Genomic DNA, 15,864 nt, shown 5'->3' on the forward strand with positions numbered 1-15,864 from the left:
TTTCCCCAACTATCACACACACCTACCTCCCAGGGCAATGATCACACATGAATCACAGATGGAGCTTTCCACCAGTGCTGCCCAGCTCCCAGCTCCCATGTTCTATCTCCCAGCTCCCATCTCTCAGCTCCCAGCTCCCAGCCCAGCCTGTGGGCTGTGAACCCAGCTGAGAGAGGGATGGTAGTGGTGAGCTTAGTGATGACATCAGCATGAGAAAAGCTGAGAAAAATGAACTGAGAATACATCTGGGGTACACCTTAGAGTCCAGCATACACCTTAAAGTGCAGCACTTATGCTACTGCAATTTGTTCAGGAGTTACTGCTCCCAGCTGCCAAATCACATTTAAGAGTTGACCGCTCTCTGTTTCACTTAATGAGCTGGGCAGACAGACTGACATCCAAGAAGTACACTTTGATGACCTCAAGGAGGTCAGTGGCAGGGCTGTGGTAAATAGCCTCCACCTGAACTCCCAGAGCTCTCTGGAGACATCCTTACAAGGCTGCTGATCACTGTAAGTGGGGAAGCCTTACTATATTTAGGATGAAACTCAAGACATTTATGAGAATGAAGAATTATAGGAACGTCGTGCTGGTGACCCTGCCCTTGTGACCCCTCCAGTCTGTGCGGGCAGCTGTGGGAAGTAAATGGTTTGGGTGCACCATGTGCTCCTCCCGTGCATGCAGTAACATACTGCTTCTGCATCAAACAGCACTGCAGCAGCCCATGTAGGAGCTAATATATAGCTTGTCACTTAGAAAACCCTGCCTGTCCAGTGTCGAACTACATTCAAAAGGATTAAGAAGATAGCACTGGCTCTCTATGGGGATGCCTTGTCTGGATTCCTGTTCAAACCAATTAATTGCAGCTCAACTAAATTATTTTAGTTAATATATATTAATAAATAATGGGGCAAACCCCCATTCTAGGCAACAAGTCCAAGGAGATGTACAAGATGACTGTATTCACCTTTCTCAAAGGGCCATTTCCACAGAGCAGCGCTTTGTTTTCTTGGTCTTTATGATATACAGGCTTGGTACATACATAAAGTTGCCATTATCACTCGTTCACTTCCTCCTGCATTCAGTGTCCTTCTGTGTGATGCCAAACTTCCAGCAGCCTCTAAATACATCCATGAGGCAGCGGTACAGAACTGGCATCGCAGCGTGGTCTGAGTCTGTGCTGGAAGTTAGCCTTGTGATTAACAGAGGTTAGCAGGAAGACTGAACACTGCTAACCTGCAGCTACACCAAGTCAGCTATGGCCCTGCCTTGCTCCATGCTATTCACACAAGTTTCTTCACTACTTAGTGTGAGCATTTACAAAATAGGCAAGCTTCCTGCAATAAAGCTTGAAAGGATATTCCATGGAGAACATCCCGTACGTTACTGGCACTCTGGCCACCAGGCAGAGGTGTACCAATGTGGTCCAGGACCGAGCCTTGCAGGGTGCATCCTCACGCCTTCCAGCCCTGATCATGTGCTGAAAGCACCTGACCAAGCACACAGGTGTTGTTCCCACCCTTACCTGTGTTATGGGAGACCCTCATAAGCTGCAACCAAAGTCCTTACACAAACACAGCTGGTGTGGGCCGTGTCTGCAGTACCTTCATCTGGGTAGAATATCAAAGCGGCTGTGAGGTCCTACTTTTTTATTGAAAAGAGGGTTTTATTGAGAAGAGGGTTTTTTTCTTCCCAGAAAACAAAATGGTTACTCAGTGATTTAACTTTCCTTCAGATAAACACATGGGAAGCACAGAGCCGCGAGTGAAACAAACATGAAAGATGGTTTATTCACTTGCAACAACTTCAGCTTCAAGATGCTCTCACACAAGGAGGTCCCTTCACAGAACGGCCCCATCACATCCCTGCTCATTCCCACCTCCACAACAAAATGTATCCCCCCAGCTGTGCTGACACGGCAGTTTGCAGGACATGCTACAGAACAGATCTCTGGGGTAATCACTGTTAGACTGAAAACAACATCACATCTCTTTGAAGGGATATTTTTAGCCTGCAACTCCACGAGCAGTTGCTTCAGCCAGTGAGGCGGGCACCCAGTGCCCCTCATTGCCCCCCGAGGCTGCGCAGAGCCCAGCCCCATGGGAGCACGTTGTTTGGCAGACGGTCGGGCAGAGCCGGTGAGGCAGACACAGGATAACGCACAGCATGCGGTGCTGCGCGGCGCTGCGCTTTGCAGAGGCACCTTCCTTCAGATGCTTTATAGAATAGGATGTCAGTTACCAACCTTGCAAGAATACATTGTCAGGGAAAAAAACAGTGGTTCTGCTCCCAGCACACTTGTTCAAGGATCTTGCTCGTGTAGGTGGTCTGTCAAGAGCCCTAGCTACCCTCTTTGCTTTGCACCCCTCTGCTTCACACCACCTAGTTTTTCATTTTCTATTTTCTGGAAGGGCATCTGCCACAGGTGGGTGGAAATGACTTTGACTCACTATCTCCTCCAACACCAGAACGAAGGTTGGAGCTTCACGGGGCAGCATCTGCTGCAATCCCAGCTGTGATGTGATGAAAGACCCGTGGCCTTCTGACAGAAGCTGAGTGATTGCCACAGGCTTACACACTGATGAGGCAAGGATGCGGCTGTCTGCTGTGCTGCCTCAGGATGGAGATGGAGCAGGTGACACCAGGTGAAGACGCTTAATTCTGACAAGGGATCTGAGAGATGCTGAGATCTCTCTGTACCGAAGCCCATACAGAAAGGGGAACAAAACTTTAGGCAGAATCATCAGGACGTTACAGATCGTCAGGGAGATCCAAATTGATGTCTGCAGTCCAATGACAATGTTAACGTACAAGAATGATTCCACGAACAGAACCAAGAGCGGAGAGAAATAAAAGAAGAACACAGTGTTGTGCATTAAGAATGTCACGCTGGCTCTGGAGCAGATGTTCTCCCATATACCTGATCGCCTGGTTTTAAAATAAAGAACGCCGTAGCAGCAGAATATTAGGGACAGGAAGAGAAAGATAACCATCACAGACAGCCAGAAACTGAGTTTCACTGCACTGGTCCCGCTCAGAGTTAGCAATATTATGACTGGAATGGCGCACATCTCCAGGACGCAGGGCACAAAGCTGTGAGTGCTGGATAGCACCAGGAAGAAAACCCCGGGGAGAACCCCAGAACAGACCCACAGCAATACAATCACTTTCCTCGTTCGTGAAGAAGGCAGAATAGCAACGTAGCGCAGAGGAAACAGAATAGCTATGTACGTGTCCAAAACCATCACAGCAGCTGTGAACAATCCTCCGCAGTAAGCCACGGCCAGTGAAAACAACTGGAGAACGCAGGCTTCCTTTGGGAGGCTTACATGTGCTGTACTGAGAGCAGCTGACAGGGTGTAGAGCAAAAGGTAGAGCAGGTCGCACAGCAGAGCGTTCCCCAGCAGCATGTACCTCGTCTCCTGGCGGATGTTGAACCTAGAGAAGATCACAAACAAGATGGAAGGAATGATGAGGACGCCTGCCACGAGGCAGACGATGGGAGGGATTAAAAACATCTTCACGTTTGTGTCTGGTGTGTTGAGAGTCCATTCCTCCAGCAAATAATATGAAGAAACTTCCAAATCTGAGGAGATGTTGGACTGTCTCTGGAGGGACGCATTCATCCTTATGACTGACGTACAGAAGATGCTCATTTTCTTAGGATTTTATATGACTGACTTGGAGAACAGCAAGATCTTATGTGCTGAGTCCTTAGATGGGCAGATGCCTGTGGAAGCAAAAAGACTTCCCAGCCAATTCTGTCGGCTCTTCTCAAGAACAGCAAGTGGAGCCTTGTAAGCAAATTCTGCGGTGCCAAAAAATGATTTTGCCTGAAGCGAAGAATTACTTTTCTTTCTGCAAAACCTGATGTTTAGTAGAGAATGAACCTTTGTAAGCTTTAAAAAATAATCTAATCCCTCAGTAGCTCTCTGATCAGAAATGAGTGGGTTGTTCATTACCATAATCTGAGTTTGAGCTCATAACATTATCACTCCATTGAGGCAGATGGGATATTAGCTCAATTCAGCAGATGTGAAATGATACAGAACGAGTGTACCAATGTAGGAGAGTCATAAAGATGACCAAATGATGCTTTGCACCAATTCATGTTGAACAGCACAATCGATTTGAAGAGATCAATAGAGATGGCTTTCAATCCTGTTGTAAAATTGTATCAGAATGGCTCTCATGAATTAATTGATTCTATTTATGGAGGAGTGAATCAAAGCATCTTATTTATAGACAACAAGCTTTCCCTGTCCTATTAATGCATACAAATACTGAATTCTCTTCGCTAGTTGACTTACAATCTGTAGCTCGTGGGGATGAGTGACACGAGCAGTAACATGCCTGAAGCACACCTGGCTTTCCATTGGTCTTTTGAGACCAATGCTTGACTTGCTGACCAGCACACTTCTGCTGTGCTGCACTGCTTTTACCACCAGATCTCAGAGCTTGGGATGCAGCAAGAGAATGTGAAGGATCTGGGTTGTGGAAAGAGAACTCTTTATGTTCTCCCAGAAGTGATCTGATCAGAAGCAAAGTTGTTCTTTTTCATAGGCTCAGCATTGGCTAGTAACATTTTAGTCAGTCAAAAAAGATTATTAATACAGTCATTGTATGATGCAAAGTAAGCAACATTGCTTGAGTTTGTAGAGCAAATGACAAGAGTTTATGTGTTGGTACTGCATGTTATACAGAAAAGAGTGGTGGATTTGAAGTAGATTATAAAAAGTTAGACAGGGACTGGCTGCATCTCAAATTAGGAAAACTACAGAGCATGCAGGCAATGAGCTGGATCTGAGAGGGACAAAACCAGGGGTGAGGAAGATGCTCTAGGCTGCACGACGAAAAATTTGCAATGATTAAGATGGACACAGAGAAAGAAGAACTTTCCCAATAAAGGTGTATGATAAAGTGCTCATTCTGAGTTCTTTGCTAGGGCTGTTGGTATGCAATGAACTGTAGTGCATGCCTTAAACAAGAATAAGGCCTTCACCTCTCTGATAGTAGTGCAGAGTCTGTGTATTGTCAGGAAACAAACAGAGAAGGACACAGTCTTGGGTCATTTTTTCAAAGCAGTTGAAAGAACAGCACGAGATTTGACTTCTCTGGGTGGCCACATCCCTGGGATAAACAAAGAACTTTCCTGAGCAGGGAGGGGAGAAATGGCCACTGTGCTTCAGGACAAACAGACTCTCCTCCCTCCTCCTCCCAGGCTCTGCCAGAGGCAGAACAGGAGCAGCACCAGGCTGCCTGCAGTACACCTCCTTGTTATGGATATAGAAATCCCACTTGCTGTCTTGTTGCTCGTCATGTCTGTGAGGGATGACTGATGCATGCACTGTGCTGAAGATGCAATTCCTGTGCTGGCAAGCACTTAACAGTCTCAAACGAGCACATGGCGGTGCAGGCAGGGCAAGGAGGAAGGAAACATGACTGTCACCTGACCAGGCTGCTTCAACACTGCTCTGCTGTGGTTTAAAGTCTTCTTTGCCATAGCAGCATTGCTTTCTTTCACGACCCACACCTCCTGCAGTCACTTCCCGCTTGAAAACCACACCAAGCAGCGCTGCTGCTACAACATCCCATTACAGAGTAGAGGTTTGTCACCTCCCTGCTCGAGGTGCTCTTCTCGCCAGCTCTGCAGGGCTGTCCTGAAGCTTTTTAAGCAATGGTGAACACCAAAGGATTTCTCTCCGTATTTGAAACATAGAGCTCATGCACACCAAGATAGCAGTCAAAATGTAGCCATTGAAATCTGCTGCCTGCCCAACTGCTTTGAAGTTATCTTTAAAAATAAAGGTATCTAAGTTCAGAAGACCCTTCTGATAGTCCTGACAAGCCCACCAGAACCTCCCAGACTCAGCGCTGTCAAATCCAACTCTTTTTCCAGCTATGACTTTCCTCCTCCTCTCAACCAATATGGATCCTACTGTTGCTGCAGGAGCCGTGGGAACGCAGCTCGCTCCTTACAATGGCATCACTGTATTCATTGTTTCCCCAGCACTACCAGCATGCATGAACACTGCTGGCACACAGCAATTCAGCCTGGCTCTGTCCATGGGAGGTGGTGCCATCTCACCTCGCAGAAGGACGTGCTGTGCCGTGGACATGCTGCCTCAGAGCGTGCCAAAGCACACAGCAGACAGCTTGTGAAATTCAGTATCTGTCATAAGCCTTGTGCACATTTCATCTCTCTGCACGCTGATAGCTGGCATCCATGGAGCCGTATGTTAGGACAGTTCGACTGGCTGCACCATATGGAACAAAGGGATAGAAGGAAGAACAACCATCATTTTAAGAGCAGCATTTCAGTGGCTGTGGTGCTTGGGTAGGCGAAACAGAAGGGGACTCTTCCCTGCCTCAGTCCTACCTCCACTGAGAAGTATGCTTTTATACAGTACTGATGTGATGATATATTTGGCTTCAGGATCCTGACCTGTATCTATCAACAAGCCACAGCACGGTTAATACCTTAAGGAGGAAGCAGCACTCTAGCACCCAAACTGTTGAATTATACTGTTCTTGCAAAATGGAGAGGAGAAAACCCAAGAAAGCTAAGCATGAACAAATCACCTCCCACTGAAATTTCAGACCTCTTTTAACAGGAGAAGTATACCCTGCCACCCAGCTCCTGGTGTTCTAAAGGTGCCATCTGAACGGGAAGATCCTGGGTGAAATCACAGATATATTTTCCAGCCGCTGGTTAGGATTCAATGTGAAGAAACTCACTGTCATATCAACTGCACGCTTTTGGATGACGGAAAAATAAATGCAAAAACAAAAATCAGCAATACTCAGCAGGGCTAATGCAGTCAAGCATTGCTGTGTAACATCACTGTAGTTCTATAGATGTATACCTCAAGGACTTGTTTGCTCAGAGTTTTTGAGCTAGCAAGTAGGAACCATTTTCAATCTAAAAATGTTTTTCCCGAGGCCTGAAAACCTCCTTATAGCAGAGTCACTCCTTCCTCTGGGATAAAAGAGCTACTTATCACAGGTCTGGTGTTCCAGCTATACTGGGAGGGTAGTGAACACTGACATCCTCTCTACCACGAGGTTCAAAGCAAAAGAGGCAGCTCTGACAAAGCTTCACCTGTTCTCCACTGATCCCCTTGCAGAGCAATGGCTGCAGGACAATCTGTTACAGCACTATTCTGCAGAGAACTTCAGTTCTGCTACAGTTATAATACTGAAATGGGAGAATTTTACCAAACAAGTAATTCTTTATCACTTTGAAGAATCCAGTTCTGCAGCTGTGAAAGAGTAAGCAGGTATATGATGCAAAGTGTAAGCAAAGGAATGAGCTTGCCAGTTGTCCTGCAGTGGTTGGAAGCAGGTTTGCATGTGGCAAATGGGAAATAGCTCAGGGCTCCCACTTAGTCTTCATGTAGGGAGTGCTGCAGCGCCTGTGGGACAGCCCAGCTTCAAAGCCTTGCTTATCCTGCACTCAGCACTCGCCCACCACAGCCTAACGATGGCAAGGGATTACTTGCAAGGAGATGGTGAATCTGAAGATCACTGCAGAGCATATTGAATTTAGACAGCTGCCTCACTGTTGTTGTGCTCAGTGTTTTGTGGTACCAAAGCGGGTGGTTCTCCTGCAATTTCCTGTAAATCTGCCCTTAATGCTCTAGTTATTGATTATTTTTTTTTAATGTTCTCTGGTAAACTTGTTAGGTGGATGCACTTTCTACGTATCTTGCTGATTCAGACCTATCGTATTAGCAACCTCTCTTCTGGCTCTTACTTTACAGTCTGTATTGATTTTCAAACAATAATATGCTTTTAATCACTTTACTCATTTCTGCTTCAGCCAGTATCCCAGTGAAAGCTTAGCTCTCTTATCTGCTGAGTTTGGGAGATCTAAGAAGGCATTCATTCAGTCATACTGAACGCTGTAAATCCAGCAAGGACTGTGCTTTATCATAGTCTGATACTGAGTATAAACAGATACTGTTAAATTGAACAAAAAAGGTCAGAACTATTGCTGTCTTTATAGTAACTGCTATGGGCTTCACTGTGCACACACAGGAAAGCTTCCTATTTAATGCAGAATTCAGTTTAACCAATTCACCCGGACTGAAACCCTACTGCTGCCATGGCCATACTTGTGCAGGAATGGGAAGCTGACCACAGCAATGCCAGGGTTTCCCCAGCCCTGCATCCCAGGAGACTGTCTTATGAGAGGAACTGTGTGACCACATTGCACGCTCGTGTTTGCCTCTGGGATTCCTGGGTGCCGCCAGGTATCCAGCTCAGCACTAGGCTGGGTGCTGACGAGGCTGCTGGCTCCAGCATCATGTGCTGGGTCCTGGCCTGAGAAACGATGCCATGCTTTGTGTCTGCCCCAGTGACCGATCTGCCTGGCTGCAAGCCCAGGGACAGCAGCACAGAAAGGCCTTTGGTCAGCCTTGGTTTCATCCAACTAAATCAACATTTTCACTGCTTTGCTGTTTCATGGTGATATTTCCAGTGCTGCACCAGTTCCTTTGGTTTCCTTCCCTAAATTCCCCCATTCTGGGCTTAGTGAGGGCTGGAGAAGCTCTCTGTGCTGTGAAGAGCTGAATGCCATGAGCAGCCCAGCTCCTGCCAGCGGGAAGGGACTACCAGCTGTAATTGTGTCTGTCCATGTCCATATTCTCTGTGTGAGGAAATGAGCAGCTGCCAGCACCAAGCAAGGAGTCAGAATAGATTACCTATACTGTATTTCTGAATGGGTTTTTTAATTTTCTCCTCATTCTAATAGGAAGTCAGTCAAAAGACAACTTTTTTATAAACCTCCAATATTTCCTGTTAGCTTTTCTGCAAGTCTTCTATCTCAGATAGAAGACTTGGATAGAAGCTGTACAGCTGGAGCCGTACAGCCTGACTGCCCCAAATTTATTTCCAGCTATCTCCGTGCCTCAGCAATTTGTCTCCAGAATTATTGAAAGCCATTCCATGCCTTGCCTGGTATTTGCTATAGATAAGATGCACACACACTGCCCTTGGAACTGCACAAAGTTCACAAATCGAGCTTGTCACTTAATAGAGGTAAGGAAGTAAAGAAACAAGTGTGAGAACTAAAATCAGATTACAGTGATTTTAAAGGTCAAATGAAAGACAAAACAGGAGAAGAAAATAGGGATTAGAAAGGGCTTTGAAGAATTTTAATGAGTTTCCCAAAGAAAACAGGGGGCATTGAGAGACTGAGAAAACTCAATCACTGAGGCTAAATCACTTTCTCTGATTCCAAATACCATCACCTTGGTGATCACAAAGCCAAAAGACAAAGTTTGTACCAAACAAGCTTTTCAGGTGCAATACCGAGAATTAAGCTGGGTGTCAAAAGAACAGGATTTTGGAATGTATGACCGATGTGTCAATAAAAAGCTAAATAAATTATACAACCTGAGAAAAAGAAATGCCATGAAGTCCCAGGTGCCACCTGCTCTCCCCCAGGAGAGAAGCATCCTGCACAGATTGCGAGATTGAAGGATCTCTCCTGTGTGCCTTTTTTCAGCCACATATTTACAAAACAGCATCAATGGCTTTCTTAATAAGGTCTGTTTTTAAAATACCAGTCTTTCTTAAAGGTTGTTTAATTCACAGAGAGGAACTTTCACCAGTCTAATAATTCTAGAAGAATTTCAAACTGTATACAACATTGATGAAAATGGGAGTTACTTACATAAACATAAGACCTTAAGTAAAAAAAGTTACCACAGTTCTCTAACCTGAGGATTTATCAGCTATCAGATAAACTCCACGTTCAAGATCACATGGAGTTATGAGCAGAACTAGAAATACATGTCTGAATTTGTGGCTCCTTGACTCCTCATCCAGGTCAGGGAGAAAGCTCCTTCTGAGAAAAAGCTTCTCAAAAAGGAAAGCCAAACATATCCACCAACCTTCAAAGAGCACCAGCCTTCCTACTGCTCAGGCCATGGCTGGCACCTAAATTCTTCTGTCTCTGCTTCACCCACTGCCAGTACTGATCTCCAGCATCACTAGCAAAAGAATGCCATAGGCAGGCAAAAGCAGAAGTATTCCGGCTGTGTCCCTGTCCTAATGTGTTTTCTTTCATGTAAAAAGCCATGCAGTGCACAGGAGAATAAAGGAAATACTTTACAGTGTGGTTTGATGAAAAAGGAGACAGACGGCTGGAGAGCAGAGAGCGCAAGAAATGCCAGAAGAAAGATGGGAGAAGAAAGGGTAGTAGAGACAGTCTGAACATAGAGGTAGGCAAGTGAGTGCTGCCATGGCCATTCATCAGCCAGGAGGACCCCAGACACAGCTCTGCAGTCCCACTCCTCCCTTGCACCTGGAGAGGGTGTGCAGGCCCTGTGCAAGACAGGAGACAAAGAAAACATAGGAAGTAACATGGAAGGAAACATGGTAGAATCATAGAATCACCAAGGTTGGAAAGACTTCCAAGATCATCTACTACAACCGTCCACCTACCACCGATATTTCCCTCCTAAACCATGTTTTACCCTCAGTACAACATCTAAACATTTCTTGAACATCTCTGGGAACAGTGACTCCATCACCTCCCTGGGAAGCCCATTCCAGCACCTGACCACTCTTTCAGAGAAGAAAATTTTCCTAACATCTAACCTGAATTTCCCCTGGTGCAGCTTGAGGCCATCCTCTTGTCCTGCCACTAGTTATACAGAAAAGGAGGCCAGTCCTCACCTTAGCCTCCTTTCATGCAGCTGTAGAGAGCTATAAGGTCTCTCCTGAGCCTCCCCTTCTCCAGACTGAACAATACCAGTTCCTTCAGCCGTTCTCCATCAGACCTGTGCTCCAGATCCTGCACAGCTTTGTTGCCCTTCTCTGGACATGCCCAGGGCCTCAGCGACTTTCTTGCAGTGCGGGGACCAAAACTGAACATGGTACTCAAGTGCAACCTCAGCAGCGCAGTACAGGGGAAAACCACCTCCTGCTCCTGCTGGCTGCACTGCTTCTGATACAAGCCATTGGCCTTCTTGGCCACCTGGTCACACTGCTGCCTCATGTTCAGCTCAGCAATGACCAACAGGTCCGTTTCCTCCACACAGTCTTCCAGCCACTCTGCTCCAAGCCTGTAGCATTGCCTGGGGTTGTTGTGGCCAAAGTGCAGGACCTGCCACTTGGACTTGTTGAACTTCATCCCATTGGCCTCAGCCCAGCAATCCAGCCTGCCCAGATCCATCCGCAGGGCCTTCCTACCCCCAGAAAAATCAACACCTCCTCCCATCTTAGCGTCACCTGCAAACTTGCTGAGGGTGCACTCAATATCTTCCTCCAGGTAATCAATAAACACATTGCACAGGACAGACCCCAATACCAACCACTAGGGAACACACTCATGACTGGTAGAGTTGGAGCAGAAGCAGGAGTGGGAGGAGAAAGGCAGTGTGAAAGAAGATATGTGCATTCTCTCTTCCTGCTCATGCCTTTGATGGTGGGCTGTAAGGAGTGGTGCCCGCTGTGCTCAGTGCAAGGCCCAGTGCCCATCTGGGGAAGGAGTCCTTGTGGAGGCCAAGGGGCCCCTCCAGCTCCAGGGCACAGGAGCTGGGTAACACAGGAGCTGAAGCAGCACCAGGTCTCTGAAATTCCTGTGCCTGCGGAGAGATGCTGACCTTAGCTCACACAGTGGAGCAGGTGCCTGGCACAGCCACCATATGGCAGTGAGATTACTGCCAGCGTGTGCTGAGTGAGAGGCACAGCCAGCAGGGGTCCAGTGTGGGCCACACGCACAGCACCATTCCCAAGCCCCCTTGTCCATTCCCCGTGGTTCTCTTTGTTATGTACCTGGCTCCTGGCTGTCAGACCAAGCAGAGTATGGAAGATGCCTTTCTATGATCCACTTACGTTTTTGCACTAAAGTCTCTTGTGAGACTGGAGACAAGAGGATTTTGGCTGCTTTGAGCAGTAAATACCACTTGCAGCCTCATCCCGTGTGATGTACACGTTCCCCTGCCATGTAGGGCAGGCTGGCTACTGCTGCCAGAGCCCAGAAGAGCTGTGACAGGCAACTCCATGACTCTCATGGCTGTGCTGAGATGTGCTCTGACCACTCAGCCTTGTAACATGGAAAAGAATGAGCCATCCTGCAAAGACTGGGAACAGTTTGGCTCAGGGTGGTTTGTTACACAGGGCTGGCCTGGACCTGGCTCTGCTACACATACAGAATTGCCTTTACCATGAAGAGTCACGACCAGGTATAAATACCCTTTTTTCCAGGCTTTACTCCCATAAATATGACGTTGGGCTAACACTGTGGCCTGCCTTTTCTTTTGTAAATCCATGCTGTCAGCGATTGCCTTACATACAATCCACATCTACACCTCTTCCCAGCTGCTGATTCTGCTTGTTCCAGCCTTGAAGTTGTCCAGATTGTCCCTTTGTCTGTTTAAGACCTCTGCACTAACCATGCTAATCCCCGGTAAGCAATCAAATCTCCCCATCTGTGCTTCTGTGATTTCCCTTGGCACCATGGTAGGACTTCTCTATTTTAATTAACTGGAGCTGGATGCCTTGTCAAGACTTAGCTCCTCTGATTTCTCATTATGTTATCATAATACCATTTAGCAACACCACCCTTCTCAGCAAAAGAAACTGATCCCAGCCCCTTGAAGGCAGCACAGCGAGACAAAGAGAACTCAGCAGGGCCCACACTGACACTCAGCTGCTCTCTTGTGAAGTGGCTGCATTTCCTCCCCAGGAAATACTCTAGTTCTTGCCTACTCACAAAAATACATTTCAAAATGCATTTCCTTATTTTGTTATTCTTTGTAAGCACTTAGTATCAACTTCTTAATCCATCCGTGCATTGCTTGATGACTGCTCTGTACTTACATTACACCCTATTAGTGAAAGCTTGAATTCAGTGGCAGCAGTTAGTACCATTGTTTGCCCTTTTCCAGCCAAACAACTAATTTCAAATTGTACTGAGCCTAAGGCCCAAAGCCCACATGTCACTTCACAAAATGAGAAGGAAGACATTTGCTTTTGTATTAGCACAGACTTTCCTAAACTTGCTTACCCAGCTTCCACTGTTAGCAGCAGTGACTGAAGGCAGTGAGAGCTCCCAGCTCTGGGCTGTGCATGCTGCGCTGAGGCAGGATGCAAAACTGTTCTGTTGAATCTTTCCAGTGCCACCTCTGACCCATAAACCTAGTCCTCAAACCCTTCCTTACCCCAAACATTAGGAAGCCCAACCTCAGTGACTTCTTACCCTTGGTCTCACACTTCCCCATGTGCGTTTCCATCTCTTAAAGTGATGAGTGGTGCCTGCAGGTGCACTGAGCAGCTGTTTGTGCACAAGTCATCCAGGTAGCAGCAGTGATCTGTTTTGCATTAAATTCTGGCCAGCTCCCTGATGAAACTCCCTTTGTCAGCACCTGTAGATTAGCAGGACTGAATGCAGTCACTGTTACATGCCGACCAGGCTCATTTACAAAGCTCTGAAGCTCTGTACTCCTGTGCTGTGAGCCCTCCCTTGGGAAGAAGCAGCGCTGGAAGGGCTGTGTGTGCAAGGATCTCATGGCAGGAAGATGAGACTTGTGTCAAGCATCCTGCAATTAAACAGCAGGCAGCATCAGCAGAGCATAAGAAAGACAGGAAGGTGGTGTTTGGACAACCAGAGGTGCCCCAGAGCAACAAATGTAAGGAAGCATTCTCTGATCTACTCTAAGGAATAACCTCCAAAAAGGCCTCCCGCTGGCTGGCTGTGGGCAGAGAACCTCCTAGATGCACTCTGCGAGGATTTGAAGTATACATATTCTGAGTACGGGTTGATAGTAAAAAGCACAAGGTATTTTAATATCAGTATAGAGTTGCAGGAATGGCACTGCCTGGTTTCAGGCCTGGAGTTTGTCTGCATGAATCACAGAACAGAAAGGTTGGGACTCTTTGAATCTCTTGCTGTTGACAAGCTTAAAATGAAATTCAGAGCCAAGAAAACTGTCCACCATCTACAGGCTGTGCTCAAGCTTTGATGTGGAGGGCCATCTAGTGGAAAGTCTCTTTGTCTTCGCACCACCTCCTAGCAAAGGCGTTCTTCCTTTTAGCACTCCAGGAAATGTGCTTTTTGAGCTGCCCGTTCCAGTCAGAAGGCTCCTGCTTGGTCGCTCAGCATCCACTCATGCGCCTTTGGAACAGTCAACCCTGCTTGCTGCAGGATCATTTCCTACAAAAGTGTATTTCCTACAGTTCATTTCCTTTGCCTGATCACTTTAGGAAGTTTTCCTTGAGACAAACAAGCCAAAAAAAGAACCAAATAACCTGGTTTCAATTTTTGTTCTCTCTAATTCACATTCAAAAAAGGCACAGTGCAACTACTGGACGGCACTGGGATGGTGCGGAAATGCAAGAGCATCTTTTTAGTGCTGAATGCCTGCTGTGTGGCTGAATGCATCGGGTAGCTACTCAGTACCTTCTGCAGAGATACTAGGTGTTCTGAGCCAGATTCTCTGGTCAAAGAACAGTGATAATATAGAAAACGTTGGGGCCATTGAGCCATTTCAGAGAGGTTCGGGTTCATGCTTGCAGCTGGGTCCTGCAGCAGCTGCAAGATTACCTAGGAATCCCATCACATAGCTGGAAAACAGCTAGAATTTCAGTAAGTCTGGACAAAAATTTAGGTTTTTACCATTTTCTCAAACTTTAGTTACCACTGCATTAAAGCTTATGAACCACTGCCCCTTTAACAGAGGATGTTTCTGTTTGTTTGCTTTTCCCCATGATGTACTGATTGATAGCTGAAGTACTGTCACGAAGCACTGGGACGTTGTAACCTGTTACTGATTGACTGCTTTTGGTATCTACTACCCTTATCTGTCTCCAGTGATCCTTTTTGTCTTTCTTCTTGTCTCCTGCCACAGCCCTGGGGCACTGAAGGTAGCTGAGTGCTGGGCTGTGCAGAGCCTGGTCTCCATCTCCTTACTGCCATCAGAGCACCATTTTGGGTGGAACAGCAGCACACATCAGGCAAAACAACACACAACTTCAAAGTCACGTTTCGGTCATGAAGACCTGCAGCATGACAAGGCACAGTGACATTTCTGGTACTCAGAGCATAGGGATGGAGCAACAAATGAGGAAATCATGGTCCCCATCGTTCTGCCACTCGTGCAGTTTCTGTGACGACACACATACCTATGTGTCAGCCCAGACTTCCTGCTTGGCTGGAACTCATTAACAGGCAAAAGGAAGAAGCCACTCTGTGGCTGGCTTTTGCCCACTCTGGTGTGCAGGGATGAGCCAGGCTCTCTGAACATTGCCCATCTCCAGATGACTGACTGTGCAGCTCTGCCAGAGCTGTGATGGAGCACTCAGCCTCTTTCCTTCTTCTTACCCTTGCTTGTGTCCTATTTCACATGTTTGCCAGCTGTGCCAGCACATAGGAACATAGGAGATCACTCTGCTGCAGTTCAGTGCCATGGTTCCAGGCTCCTGGCCATGGATGAGCTGCTCCTGGCCCCCAGCACTGCGCTTGGCTTCTGCTGACACGACGCTGCTGGTTGAAAAGGGACTGCTGTCCATTGGGCAGAGAAAAATGTAACAGCTTTGTGTTTGAGTGCTATCTAGGTGCATCAGCTGGCTTGGAAACTTTAATAACCCCTCTGTGAAAAAAGCAAACAGCCAGGGAGAGATTGTTCTGTTCCAGAGCAATGGAAGTGCCAATGCCATGAGAGCATAAAACTCAAAGAATAGCACCTGACAAATCACCCCGCTCACAATGCCCTGGCAGCTAGAAGACCTATAAAAAAACCCCTTATTTTAAAACCTTCTGGTAATTAGTGTAGCTGCAAACCAAATGATGACCTTGGCACTGTCAGTACTCATCATACATTAATGAAGCATTCTGTCAGGGGTTCATCCAGT

At 46.8% G+C, this 15,864-nt stretch overlaps 1 protein-coding gene across 1 annotated transcript; it reads right to left on the reverse strand.

Moving 5' to 3' along the window:
* Window positions 1–2,615: 2,615 nt before the first annotated feature.
* On the reverse strand, window positions 2,616–3,656 carry GPR148 (G protein-coupled receptor 148). The gene has a single exon (XM_031604960.2). The coding sequence runs from the start codon at window positions 3,654–3,656 to the stop codon at window positions 2,616–2,618; it is 1,041 nt and encodes a 346-aa protein (XP_031460820.2).
* Window positions 3,657–15,864: the final 12,208 nt, after the last annotated feature.

Source organism: Phasianus colchicus, chromosome 10, assembly GCF_987193195.1.
Source record: "Phasianus colchicus chromosome 10, bPhaCol1.hap1.1, whole genome shotgun sequence".
Lineage (NCBI taxonomy): Eukaryota > Metazoa > Chordata > Aves > Galliformes > Phasianidae > Phasianus > Phasianus colchicus.